This window comes from Takifugu flavidus, chromosome 21 (genome assembly GCF_003711565.1).
Source record: "Takifugu flavidus isolate HTHZ2018 chromosome 21, ASM371156v2, whole genome shotgun sequence".
NCBI lineage: Eukaryota > Metazoa > Chordata > Actinopteri > Tetraodontiformes > Tetraodontidae > Takifugu > Takifugu flavidus.
In genome coordinates this window covers 2,995,865-3,009,002 of record NC_079540.1, presented here as the reverse complement: position 1 = coordinate 3,009,002, position 13,138 = coordinate 2,995,865, and the positions used below count along the sequence as shown (strand labels likewise).

Genomic DNA, 13,138 nt, shown 5'->3' with positions numbered 1-13,138 from the left:
GTAAAGTTACGTCGCTGTGTTGTAAATTTTCATAAACAACAGCCGATTTATGAGCCAGCGCCGGAGGGAGAGCTGGTGAGAACTGGGTGGAGGAGAGAGAAGGAAGAGGGGGGGTCACCCACCACCGGGCGCCATCTTAAAGAGGAAAGAAGGAACGCAGAGTTCAACAGTAATTTCCCTTCATCTTCAACCTGCCCCATCTCGCATCCTCATAGCTCACATTCCTCTGCTGTGGTGTTTACGCACATATGATGGGCCAGAAAGTGTTCGATTGCACTTCAGATTGAGCCTTTGGAGTCTTTTCTCAGAATTATCAGTCTCCCTCATACGTAAATAAGAGCAGCAATACTATTTTGTGTTAATTTTTGAGAATATATTTTACATTCTGTTAATGTTAACAATAGCAAATGATATATATAAAACGTCTAACTAAAGTCATTTTTAAGCGAATACATTCCTATTAATTATGAAAGCTCAGAAAACTCCATAGTGGTTTGATATCAATATTTAAAATATTTATATTTTCTTTTAGTGATACTAGTTTTCGGGAATAACTTCCTTTATCTGTAAGATAGAATTGTCTCGTATTTTTAACTTATGCCGGAGTTGAAAATTAATCTTGAAGCATGAAAAAGTGTGATCATTTGACGATATTAATGAGATTTTTGCTTTATTCTGTTTAGTGCCCGTTTACGATTCTTTTCAAGTACAATTACTGGGCATTGCAGAAGAGCAAAAACAAAATGGCGTCCTGGATATTAGAAGATTTCTTTCTTAACCAATTCGGGTAGTTGCTGGGCAAAAAAATGATTTAGATATGTTACATGCAGGTAGAGATACGTAATTAACACTGATCTACTTTTTTATTTTTTTTAGACATTTTGATATAAAACAGAACTGACCTCAAATGCGCTGAAAAGTCCTTCTATAACCGTTCATTATATTTAATTATGTCTTTATTTCCTTCTTTTGCAGCTGCCTAAATTCAACCCCCCCGGTTTCTCTGCACCTTCCGGCCCTGTGGACCTGATATCTGCGTCCCTTTTTCCTGCACACCGGTTGTGTTTTGTCTTTCTCCCACTTCATCCTGCGGTTCGGAAACCACATCTTGAGCTGTTTCTCAGGTCTGGTACCGGGAGTAGGTCTGAAGTCCCCCACTTTGCACCTGTGACAGCAGCGACAATACAAATAATAAATATTTAAAAAAACGAATGTTTTTTGACCAGTTCGTTTGATTGCGTAAAATAATTTGCCTATTTTATTTTAATTAACCAGCTGCTCTAATAAAAAAAAAAACATTAGGAACGATAGTTTGTTGGCAGCATATATTTATTAATAAATTGTCCCACTTGATGTGAAAGTTATGACTTGTATTCACGCCCTTTCCACCCGATTAAAAGTTCTACCGGTAATAGGGCCATAAAAAAGAATTATATTTCAGCACACACTCCTTTAAACATCGAACTAATACGAGGTCTCCAGTTGTCTTCTAATGCGACTTGTTTATAGAATATAAAACGCTAGCATATATTGATCCATGTGCAAAGACCAGTTTGAAAAATATTACCGCCTCTGACGTGCAGGCCCAATTAGAAAGAAGTTGCAGAATGCATGAGAACTGATTTACACATGCCGCTCTTTTCTTTTTACAACCACAGAGAATAGAAAAGGCTGCAAGAGTAATAAGAGCGCAGAGAACCCCCCAGCGGCAAGGTCTCTACCCAGTGAACACACAGGAACGCTGGCCAATGAATTTATGGCTGCAAAACTCATTAGTTGCGCAATAAAAGTTTTATGATTCTTTTCCACGCAACGTCAGTGGCTTGAAGAAATTAATTGAACTAGTAACGACTGGTGTAAGTATCCTAATGTTTAAAAAGCAGCGAGGGTGGTTAAATAACACCACAGAAGAAACAGCACCTACCTGATGCTCTCATTCAGGGGTAGATGTGGGTTCTTTTGGCCGGTGGCGAGGTTATGGGGTCCTGGCTGCGACTGACAGCAGCTGTCGATGAAGCGGATGCGGTCAGAAAGGTTACTGTGCGCGTTCTGGGGGAGGCCAAAGCTCGGGGTAAAGAAGTGTTCGGCTGTGGTACACTGCGTTATTGATGTTATGAAGCCCACACAAAGACGCATCGGCCAGAGCAACTCGAGCTGAGCCATAGTCCTCCCCGTTGGGTCCGATCCTGCAAGATGACCGCTCTGCGTTTGGAAAGCAGCAACCAGGCAGTAGTATATTTGCTAAAAAGAGCATCCACATTATAAGAACTCATATTTTGTCTCTCTGATTTGTTGGCCAGAATCCTTAGTGTCGTTTTTACGAGGTAGCTTGATATATGACAGTAATACAGCCTAGATTTACACCAAACCTCAGTTTTACGCAGGACCAAAGGACTCACCCATGTGACTAAGGCCTGGCAGCTCTCGTCCAATCAGCGGGGAGATGTGGATTTCTTTATGGCGCAGGACTTCAGAGTGGTATTAACATTCCACACATATAAACACACGAAGAGCATAAACACACACCAACCCCACTGATGTAGAAATTATTGTAGGGAATTAAGTGGAATAAGACTTTAGACAGTTCAAGTCACTAGACAGACAGACAGACAGACAGACAGACAGACAGACAGACAGACAGACAGACAGACAGACAGACAGACAGACAGACAGACAGACAGACAGACAGACAGACAGACAGACAGATAGATAGATAGATAGATAGATAGATAGATAGATAGATAGATAGATAGATAGATAGTCAGCTTAAAAAGTAATTTATATATATATATACATGTAGTGTAGCCTAGTTTAACCGTTGCTGGGATGTTTATCATTTGGAATTCAATTATTTTACAATGTTGCTTGTATTAAGAAAACATTGCTTGCATTATATATTATATTATATTATATTATATTATATTATATTATATTATATTATATTATATTATATTATATTATATTATATTTTAATATATTATATATATCATAAGGTCATATACCAAATGCAAACAATCATTGGAAGTATGGGTTAAAAATAAATAACAGTTGGAATAGTAACAATAATATACAAATAAATCTAGACTCATCAATATTTCTTGGACTACCGCCCCATTAAACACATTAACTATATCCCTACAATTTGGAACTACAATAAAACTAAAACCACATCTGCAGGTCTACATGGTGGCCGCCACACTGGTTCAGGCTCCACAACACAGTTGTGACCTGAGGGGGGAACAGCACATGCACGGAGATTGTTAAAAAGGTGTGAAATAATTTTGCTGGACTCTTAAAATGTTATACTGTTGTTTTCCCCATTGGAGGCTCGTTAGTAAAAAGTGCATAAATTGAGGCGCTGTGGAAGAATGTCGCCACCCTATGGCCATGTTGGTATCTGCACATAGCTGTGTTTTGGTTTGTTTTTGCTTTGGTCTTTTTTCCTGTTTGTTTTAAGAAAACAAAAAAGAATAAACATTAGAAAATCTTGTCCTGATATCTTCAAGCACATGAACATGGTCTGATACATACCGTCAACATGCAGCTTTGTTTTTAAGATACATAGGCTTCAGGCCTACCACTGTTTTTATATCTAGCTGTTGGCTTTATTGCTTCTTTTGCTTTAGGACTGGCTAAGCAAAGGAGCAGAGGGCGGAAGGTTCCCAGGTAGAAACAAAGGCTCTATACAAATGACCACGAGTCATGCGCGTCCCCGTCGGGGAATCCAATAAAACTGATCATTTCCGCTGGGCCTTTTGTCCAGAGCGTTGTCTCACAGAAAGAGGAGAAAAAACAAATGGGTGCCATTCTGGAAACGGGCTAATTGTGTCTGGACGGCCATAAAACCATTTAAACTGGAATGCCAGACAGTACAGCCGACCAGGCGTTTTTATTGCGCTGTCTCTGGCCGTCTTTGAAGTTTGAGTCCATCTGCGGCTCCTAACGCGTCACAACAGCACTCCAGCTGGACTAAAGTCCGACTCACTTTCTATCTACTTTCATGTATGCTTTTCTCTGCAGCGTTAAGTCAAACTTACGTGGCCTGAATTTTGTAACAGACCCGTGTCTGGCCATGATCCCCAAGACTCATCAGCTCCGCACCTCCTTCACTCTTTATTTAGTGTATTTGTGCCAAGTATTTCCATCAACAACACCGCCCGTTGACTCGTTGACAAGATAAATTAAAAAGGATGTCCCGATGCTAATAAACCATGTGTGCATCTGTCAATTGAAGATTAGCTGAACATGAATGGGCAGAGCTTAGTCCGGGCTGTAGTGGCAAATCTGAGTAGCCGAGAAACACATCGGCCACATTATTTTGGGATTCAGCTGTCGTCGTTCTCGATGTCTTTTTTTGTTTTGTGTCCTCTCGCCTCGCAGCGCTTTGCACCCCATAAAAGGTTATGGCGGTAATTGTCTTTTATGGCGGTATACAGCCAACAGCATTCTATGCCAAGACCCAGCTCTGTCCCCCAATACAGAAATACGGATGAATCCGCCTGTGTGTGTGTGTGTGTGTGTGTGTGTGTGTGTGTGTGTGTGTGTGTGTGTGTGGTGTGTGTGTGTGTGTGTGTGTGTGTGTGTGTGTGTGTGTGTGTGTGTTCCACTGAAAATCCTAGACATTTAAAATGCGTAAATACATTGAAAAATATACATAGGCCATGAGCATTTACAATTTCTTGTTTGTTTAAAAGCCGCAGTAATAATACAAACCAAATTACTTCGATTTGATTATTTTAGAAAAAATAAACCCGCAATGCGCACGCATTAGCAGATATAATTTGTTTTATTTAATAAATAAAATACAAATTACATTTGTGAACAAAAAGGCGGACGGTCATCAGACCGCGAGGTATTCAATAAGTAACCTACAGTGTTTTATGGTAATTTCTCACGCTAACAAATATCATGTAGCTACTTTCAATTTGTTACTCCCTGAAATCCATAGTTCAGCATCTAATACAAGCAAATATGGGCGACCAATCGCCACTGGGGAAAAACGTTATTGTAGGTAGTTGAAAGATAGGTAGTCAATTGTGTTATATCTTCTATATTATTTTAGATTTAGTATCATAGCATGTTCAAGAGGTTTGTGAGGTTTCTGCTCTTGCTTTTTTCTACTGTTTCCATTAATCGATTCAATTTCACGGTCATAAGAGAGGGATAGACTAAAAATGTAAAGTTTACAAGACGCTGAGCTGGCAGGGAAGTATAGACAACAAATATAGCTAGAAACCAGAACACGCACATCTATAGAAACATCCATACAAACAAGCACGTGGACGAGGCCAAGAAAGGGGCTACACACAAAAATGTAGAATCAACAGAACCAGTTAAAAGCGAGTGGGCGCCGTCCAAATTGTGCAGAAGAAAGTCGCAAAAAAACTGCAGCCCAACATGCTGAATATACAAGACAAATAATCAGCCCAAAACAGCTCATGTTATATAGAACAGTACGACGATGGAGTCTAAAAACAAGGTCCAGCTGAGTCAAAGAGCTTTCACACATTAAGCAGCCACGGGTTCAATCAGTCAGTCAGTCGTCTTTCGGTGCGCCGTCCTTATTAAACTTCTTCATCTTCATCCTGCGGTTCTGGAACCATATTTTAACCTGTCTCTCGGTGAGGTTTAACAGCCTCGCCACCTCATACCTGCGGTCTCTGGTCAGGTAGGTGTTAAAGAGGAACTCTTTCTCCAGCTCCAGAATCTGGTGCTTGGTGTACGGGCAGCGCTTTTTTCTGGTGGCACTCGCGTGGAGCCAGTTGGACACTGGATTATCTGGAAAGAGTTAGGGGGCAGGGGAGTTCGACATGGGGGTGAGGGTCCGGTACCGAGGATCCAAATGAATCAAAACAATGAATGGAGTTTTGCTCACGCCAGAAATGAATTCAACATATTCCGCGTTACAATTAAATAGCATAACTCTAAAGACGCAAAGGCCAATTTGCACAAATGTCTATACGTTTAAGTTAAAAGAGCCAAATATTATTTTATATAGCACAAGACGTTCGGTCATTTACGACCTCCATTATGGAATGACACATTCAGAATGGCATCCGTACTGACGCGCGCCCCCATCACCCCTATCCCCACTATATGTTCGATATAAATAGAAGGTTATATACACTGCGGACTTACTTGGATCGAGGCCCGGTTTTTCTTCAGTGTCAACGCCGTCTCCTGTGTGGCTGGACACCGCGTCCTTTTCCACAGGCGGTGCCGTGGCCACGGTGCCATTGGCGTAATCTGAGAGCAGCAACGCTGTGTGTGAACCTGGCAATGCGCCTCCGGATCGCACCCCCAGACCGTCCGGTTTGATTCCGTAATGATGGGTCGTTGGTAATCCGGCCATGGGCAGGGAACCGGACATTGGCTCAAGCAACCAAGACTGATAGCGACCATCGGTTTCTGTGCCGACCGGACCCTGATGATGCCCATAGTGGTGGTGATAGACCGAGGAGACGGTGCCTGGGAACTGAGCAGGGACATGGCTCCACGAAGGACCGAACACCGCAGGTTTGGAAGGGAAGCTGCAGGTTCCGAGCTCGCTGTGCGGGTCGCCGATGGAAGCGGGCTGTCTGCTGTGCTGGTGCCCAGGACCAGCGGAGTATCTCGGCACAGAGAGCTCCTCGTTCTCGGGTAGAATCAGGGAATCAACGTAGTAACTAGTCAGCGTTCCGGATGTCGACATTGCAGAAAAATTCTAAGTTCACATGTATACAAGAGGTGCATAAAAGTAAAACACGCGCGCGCACACACACCACACACATACACATGCAGTAAACACAGTCTCACAAAATAACAATGTGGAGAAATCAAGTAGCAACTTGGCCCCACAGAGAACTACAGTGGGCTTGTAATGGGGAGTCAAGGCGCGATGTCATTGGGCAGCGCGCACACGTGACCATCAAGGCTGAACAATAAAGGATAAATCAATCCCTCTGGGCATTAAATACTCACCCTCTCCCCCATAACAATCCCCTTTTAAATGTAAGAGTTGCAAATTTGTGTTGTCCTTGAGATGGAAAGTAAAAATATTTGAATAAAAATGTTTTTACAGTATGCTGTCTGAGTCTATTGATGCTGTTAAACGCCTTTTCAGCCGCCCCAAAACGATACTATTATGCTTTTGGAAGCCTTGTTTTACGAGCTATTTTATAGGACACATAAGCTCCCTACTGCTGACCAAATCACATTTTAACCACAACAATATTGGGAAAAGTCAGCAGCTCAACGCTGACAGTACCTGGGCGTCAACAACTAAATTAGGATACGCAGATTATTTTTTAATGTTATTTTTAATATGTAGGCACGTCCGTGTTTTCAACCGACGTCTCCCACCCATCCCCACGTGTTTCCCATTTCTCGGTTAAAATCATTTTCTCTCTTAAACCGAGACTTACTTGGAATATGGCATAATCTAACCTTATTTAGACATTTTAAAACCTACGTGACAAAAAACATTACACGTTTCAATAATTCAATAAAAATAACATGTGATTTAGAAAAGGCCGCATCGCTCATTCATTGGTTAAAGCAAATATACTTTATTCTAAATGCACTAGCAAAGTTGTATTCTATAGTATATTTCTTAAAATAAATGGTACGGCTATATAGTTACCTAAATATTTTAATATGAATACTTATTCATTTAATCTATATCAAAATATATTATTACAATGAGAACTATACATAATTCCGCCTATTTTATTTGAAAGAATTCAACACTATTTAAACGTAATTTATTAGAAGACGGTATTATAATTCAAAACAAACATGCAACAACACAAAATATAATTTTGGAATTGGCATAGTACTGTGTATTGTAAATTTATTTTTATTCGTAAAAAAAAATACTCTTTTTAATAATACACACTGTGGATTTTGTTTTTACCCCATTGGCGTTAATGTCTTTGGGTTCTCCTCTAGTAGGAAACCCTTTAACGTGTTCTTTATTTACACCGCAGTTATCGCTTTGTGGGCCCCTGTTTGTTGCCATCATCACCGCCATCAACAAATTAACTGTAATGTGGTTGGGCAGCAGGAGTGTTAGAGCAGCGCTACGCTCAAACGGAGCTAAAAATGGGCGTAATATCCAGCCTGGGATTTGTGTTTGAATACTGTGTGAATAAAGACATTAAATACGCAATTGAAAAAAAGCGTTCAGAGATTTGCCAGTTGGAAATATAATAAAATCATTAATTTATTAGCCATAGTACAATGTGCATTTAGCTAATCAAATATATTGTAACGCAAAAATAAGACTTACATCGATAAGAAAATGTAATGTTTTTCTGCATATGTTCCTCCCTACGTAAATGTAATCCTAGTCACTCCTGTTCATTCTTATGTTCTTTATTCTGTATTTAGATTTTATTTTAACACTAGCTCTATTTTTCTGCAGTAATTATGTTTGGGCTAAAAGTACCAAAAAGGGCCCATGCTTCCTGTAATGTGCACCATCGTTCCAATCTCTCACCTCACTGGTAGTGCAATTATTTGTCCAACAGAGATCAAACAAGCCGAGGAGTAGAAAGAAGCGGCCGTGCGCCTATTTGTGCACTAAAAGCCAAAAAGAAAAAGACAAACACCTTTGGAGCAGGAAAAGACGCCACTTTGCCAATGGCTCCCAGGCTGTAAACCTAAATCAGGGTGTTTTTTTCACCCAGTTTACCGCAGGGGCTATTCACTTCTTTTGCCTTTGCAGATAACAGCCTGTCTGGCGGATCTAAATATCGCCATAAAGCTCTTCCCCTCCTTTTGTCTGAGGCGCTATTGCGCAGCGGAAACATCCGGTCTCCATTGCCCACGGAGGTCGCTGTTGCCCCATTCACCTTCCCCTTCCCCTCCACTGCAGTGGTCGTAACCGAGGCCTTGTCTGGCGTGTCTGCGTCACTGCTTATGCCGAATCACTCGCGTACCTAAATCCCAAGTCTACCACGCAGGCATACGGCAACCCTTCGTGTTTAAACTCCAATCCTATGTCCTCTCCTGCTTGCTTTTAACCGCGACGAGTGGAAAGGTAAAGGCAACAATACGGGAGAGTATTTAGCAATATGCGCCAGCCAGTCAGCCCCTCCCCGAGTCATAAACCAGGAAGATTCCGAAAAAGAAAAAACCCAAACGTCCTCTATATAAGTTCCACTACACCCTATCCCGTCACATTTAGGCTTTCCATTTGGCTTCGTTGTATGTAACTGGGGCAATTAAGACAGTTTCATGTTGCAGAGTTTGAAATGGACCCCAACAACATGAAACTACCTAAACCACTCGACAGTCGGTCCGGGCCTCGTGTGAAACACGATCAGCCAATACATTTTACACCTTCGCTCCACGATCATCAAGTGTCCCAAACCCGCTAGTGTCCAGGAAGTGCGGTGTCCGCAATAAAGAGAGAGTGCTGCAACAAGGCGCAAAATAGTCAATCACACAATGATAAATGGACTCACCCGGCTCCTCGAAAGAGTTAATTACATTATTCCCAAACAGAGCTGAGGGCAATGTTTTATCCAACGTGCATGGATTCAAATTTGGAGCCGGGAGTGCCGGGAGTGCCGGGCCTCCTCTCCGTCTCTCCGGCTCTCCCTCGACTGAAGCTGCTGTTAGAGGAGAGGGAGAAACCTCATATAGCAGCCAGTCATAAAATTCTACAATAGCCGGCTGGGCATGCAGCAAGACGGCGTGGAGCCGAATATCTTCATTGTGTGGGACACTTATTTGTATAAAGCTGCATGCAATGTTATTATTTTTCCTTAAAAACAACAAGTGGCTCCAACGTATAAAGCAACAGTTACTCAAAGGAAATGTTGCTTTGGATTTGAAACATCAAGCAAAGGTCATTTCGGCTTCAGCAAGAGCGCAGATATGCAAAACTCTCAACGTGTGCTGATAATTTATTATACATTACACAAACACATTGTCATATATACACAAAAATATACATTAAATGCCCGTCCGTCTTCAATTTGCACTTTGCGTAAACGTCCTCGGGTTATTTCATTGTAGGCATACACATTTAACTGATATACTTCAGGAGAGGTCTATATGTTGTTGTACACTATAGCAACATCTAAAGGTCATATGCGCGTACTCCCTCCTTACATGGGCATATATTCCAGGAATGTTCCAAAATCTGTAAAATGTAAGAAATGTTTGAGTCACTACATCGTTCCAATTCAAATAAAAAATAGCCAATTTGATTTAATTTTATTGTGCAAAGAGAAAAACACGATTTATGCCACTTTAGGAAGAAGTTGTGTTGATTTAACACTATGCTTCCATATGCCAACGGCGACAGAAACAATACAAAGATTAACATAGAACAAATAGAAGTGAATAGACTAAATTTTCCTGTGTTTTATTCAGAGGACGACGATGACGTGCTGTCTCTAAAAAACCTGTCTGCGGGTGACAAAATGCTGGACTTCACAGTGAAATGAGTCATTACGCGGACGGATTGGTGTGGGAGTTTGGTATGGGGATTTTTTTTGTTGTTGGTTTATTTTAGGGAGTTTAATTGTTTGGTTTATTTTTTACTAATTTCCTTCCAATTAAAGTTCACCTCGTTTATCATGAAAATCCGTAGTTGGACGTGAGTTCCCGAATCCTGTTCTCGCGCGTCATTTTCTTCAGTTTCATCCGGCGGTTCTGGAACCAGATTTTCACCTGTCTGTCCGTCAGGTGGACACTTTTACTGATCTCTAGGCGGCGCTCTCGGGTCAGGTACATGTTGAATAGAAACTCCTTTTCCAGCTCTAATGTCTGGTGTTTTGTGTACGGACAGCGTTTCTTTCTGCCGCTTTTTGCCGTCAGCCAGTTCCCCGCGTTGTCAGGTTTAGAATCTCCTAAAGAAAGAAAATAGAACTTGTTATTGTCGTTATTATAATTTTCGATAGTTTTATATTGTTGTTAGCAGCTTTTATTGGTAAAATCCTACTAGTTGTTCTTGTAGTAGTTATTGAAAGTATTTATTGTTATTATTGTGTGTGTGTGTGTGTGTGTGTGTGTGTGTGTGTGTGTGTGTGTGTGTGTGTGTGTGTGTGAGAGTGTGAGAGTGTGTGTGTGTGTGTGTGTGTGTGAGAGAGAGAGAGAGAGAGAGAGAGAGAGAGAAGAAGAGAGAGAAAAAGAGTCTGAGTGTAAAGCATTATGCCAAATTTAGTCCAATTGTCTAGTACAGCAATATTATCTTCTATAATTGACCAGGTCTTTATATATTTAATGTATGTATTCTGACAAGAAACAAAACCTATATTTTGTTGTATCATCGAAAATATCCAATCATTTGAATTTTGTTTTGAGTGATATTTGCATTTTACGCATAATATTAGCAAATATTTCGCCATCCAGGAATGTCTGTTATACATTTACGTGAAATGTCCATTTTTAGTTAAGTAAATCCTGAAGTGCTACTGAAACACTCAACTTACCTGAAACTGATTTATGGAAAGAACCGCGCCTATATGTGGAGGACTGGGCTTACCTTTGGTGCCTGTCGCTGCCCTGTCCTCGTTTTCTTCTGCCTCATCAGCTGAGGAGCCTTCTGCTTCCGAGCACTCGCGCACCTCCTCGGCCACCGGAGCGGCGTGCCCGGGCTGCTGGTCGGCGTTTCCCGACGTCCCGGTGTCGTCGGTGGTCCTCCGTTCCTGCGCCGCGGCTAAAGCAGGGGTCGAGTTCGTCTGCGTGTGGAAGCGAGCGGGAGCAGCGGGGTGTAGGCCAAAACGAGAAGGGGAAGGGTTCGGCTGGGGGCCGTTAGTGTTGTAAAGTTTATGAGAATGTGCGTGCGTCTGAGACAAGCGGAAGTAGCCTGGAACAGGCACCGAGCCCCCGTCGCTGCCGCCATTGGTAACTGTACATGAAGTGGAGCCCAGGCTGGCTGAAGTTAACCTCGAATATGCGAGGTCTTCCGTGGTGGAGGCTTTAGGACACTTCGGCTGCTCGTACAAGCAGTAGGTGCTCTCTTCCTTAATGTTCTGTGTGAACGAGCAGGGTGCGACCTGGGATCCCACGGGGTGTTCTTGATCCATCCGACATGACCTCTGTGTGTCCATCCACATTTCCATGCTGGACATGTACGCGCCTGAAGAGGAAACCATATTTTGTGGAGCGACATCGCTGCGCTTAGCCATTCCGTGGAAGTATCCATAGTTGTGTAATCCGTAAGCCACTTCTGAAGCAGGGCTCGGGGGCAAGCACACCGCGCTCCCTGCGTAGTGACCAGCACCACTCTCCGATCGACCACTTATCAGAGAATCCACTAAAAACGCATTTCCCGACGGGGTGTCCGAACATGCCATTATTGTGGTGTATTTTGGCGAGGGGAGAAGGTAGCCCTTTCTGGCTGACATTTCTCGTGCAAAACATGCTGGATATGATTAGAGGCGCCCCCTCTCCACTGTGCGGACTGTAAAACCAATGGAAATACTGGAAGATAAGCGGTCCCTCCCACTCTGCGGCTACGTAGCTGCCCGAGCAAAATCCATCATGGAGCTGGGACAGAAAAAAACAGTAATCAGTGTGTTCCTTCACCTCGTCTTAGTGCGTCGCCTTTTCCACTGGAGAAAGGTGCGAGCCGTATCCTAAAAGAATAAAACACACATTAATTGTAGGACAAGCAGCATATGAAACCACCAGGCGTTACGTTCAGCTCTTAAACAAAAAAGTGATATGAGACCTAAAAGATCACTAGGGGAAAAAATAAATTATCATAAAACATTATCATAAGGCTAATGTGGAACGACACGTTTTTTGTTAACTTGTCGATTGGGTGAGAATAATGAAGTAAAAATAAATACAAGCTTTACGAAAGACGTCTGTACTACGTTTCCGTTAAAGCGGAAAACAAAGTGTAGAAAATGCAGTGTGAACACTAACAAAGACGTAGACGACGTAACAAAATGCTTTTAAGTGAGTAGAGGCTGCGCCTTTGGCAATTTTTCTCTGTAAGAACTTGTTTTATTTAGTCATCCTTAATCGATCCAACATTCTTGGCTCCCAAATGAAATCATGTCAACGCTGCCTGAATTAAAAGAGCGAATGTCAAATGTGTGCAGTTTAAGGTTTTGCTGTTAGAATTTCTTTTCACTTTACCCACACTCACTGTAAACCCCCCACTGCGCTTTTTTTTAGTTATTCCTCGTTG

The 13,138-nt window shown here is 42.1% G+C and overlaps 2 protein-coding genes and 1 long non-coding RNA gene across 4 annotated transcripts; 1 reads left to right on the top strand and 2 right to left on the bottom strand.

Annotated features, from left to right (window-relative positions):
* The first annotated feature begins 30 nt into the window (after window positions 1–30).
* Window positions 31–1,212, top strand: LOC130518029 (uncharacterized). The gene is made up of 2 exons (XR_008947898.1): window positions 31–169; window positions 976–1,212. It is a non-coding gene; the product is annotated as an uncharacterized LOC130518029 (long non-coding RNA).
* Window positions 1,213–4,767: 3,555 nt separating this feature from the next.
* Window positions 4,768–9,580, bottom strand: hoxa9a (homeobox A9a). 2 transcript variants are annotated; one of them, XM_057020331.1, is made up of 3 exons: window positions 9,450–9,580; window positions 6,139–6,703; window positions 4,768–5,778 (listed from the first exon to the last, which is right to left on the bottom strand). In XM_057020331.1, exons 2-3 carry the CDS (start codon window positions 6,689–6,691, stop codon window positions 5,537–5,539), a joined length of 795 nt encoding a protein of 264 aa, XP_056876311.1. In that variant the 5' UTR covers window positions 6,692–6,703; window positions 9,450–9,580; the 3' UTR covers window positions 4,768–5,536. The 2 variants fall into 2 exon arrangements, with proteins under 2 accessions (XP_056876311.1, XP_056876309.1); XM_057020329.1 differs by lacking the exon at window positions 9,450–9,580 and having other exon boundaries at window positions 6,139–9,187.
* Window positions 9,581–9,846: 266 nt separating this feature from the next.
* LOC130518676 (homeobox protein Hox-A10a) lies at window positions 9,847–12,799 on the bottom strand. Its single transcript, XM_057021479.1, has 3 exons — window positions 11,480–12,799; window positions 10,562–10,844; window positions 9,847–10,132 (listed from the first exon to the last, which is right to left on the bottom strand). Exons 1-2 carry the CDS (start codon window positions 12,342–12,344, stop codon window positions 10,570–10,572), a joined length of 1,140 nt encoding a protein of 379 aa, XP_056877459.1. The 5' UTR covers window positions 12,345–12,799; the 3' UTR covers window positions 9,847–10,132; window positions 10,562–10,569.
* Between the last annotated feature and the right edge of the window lie 339 nt (window positions 12,800–13,138).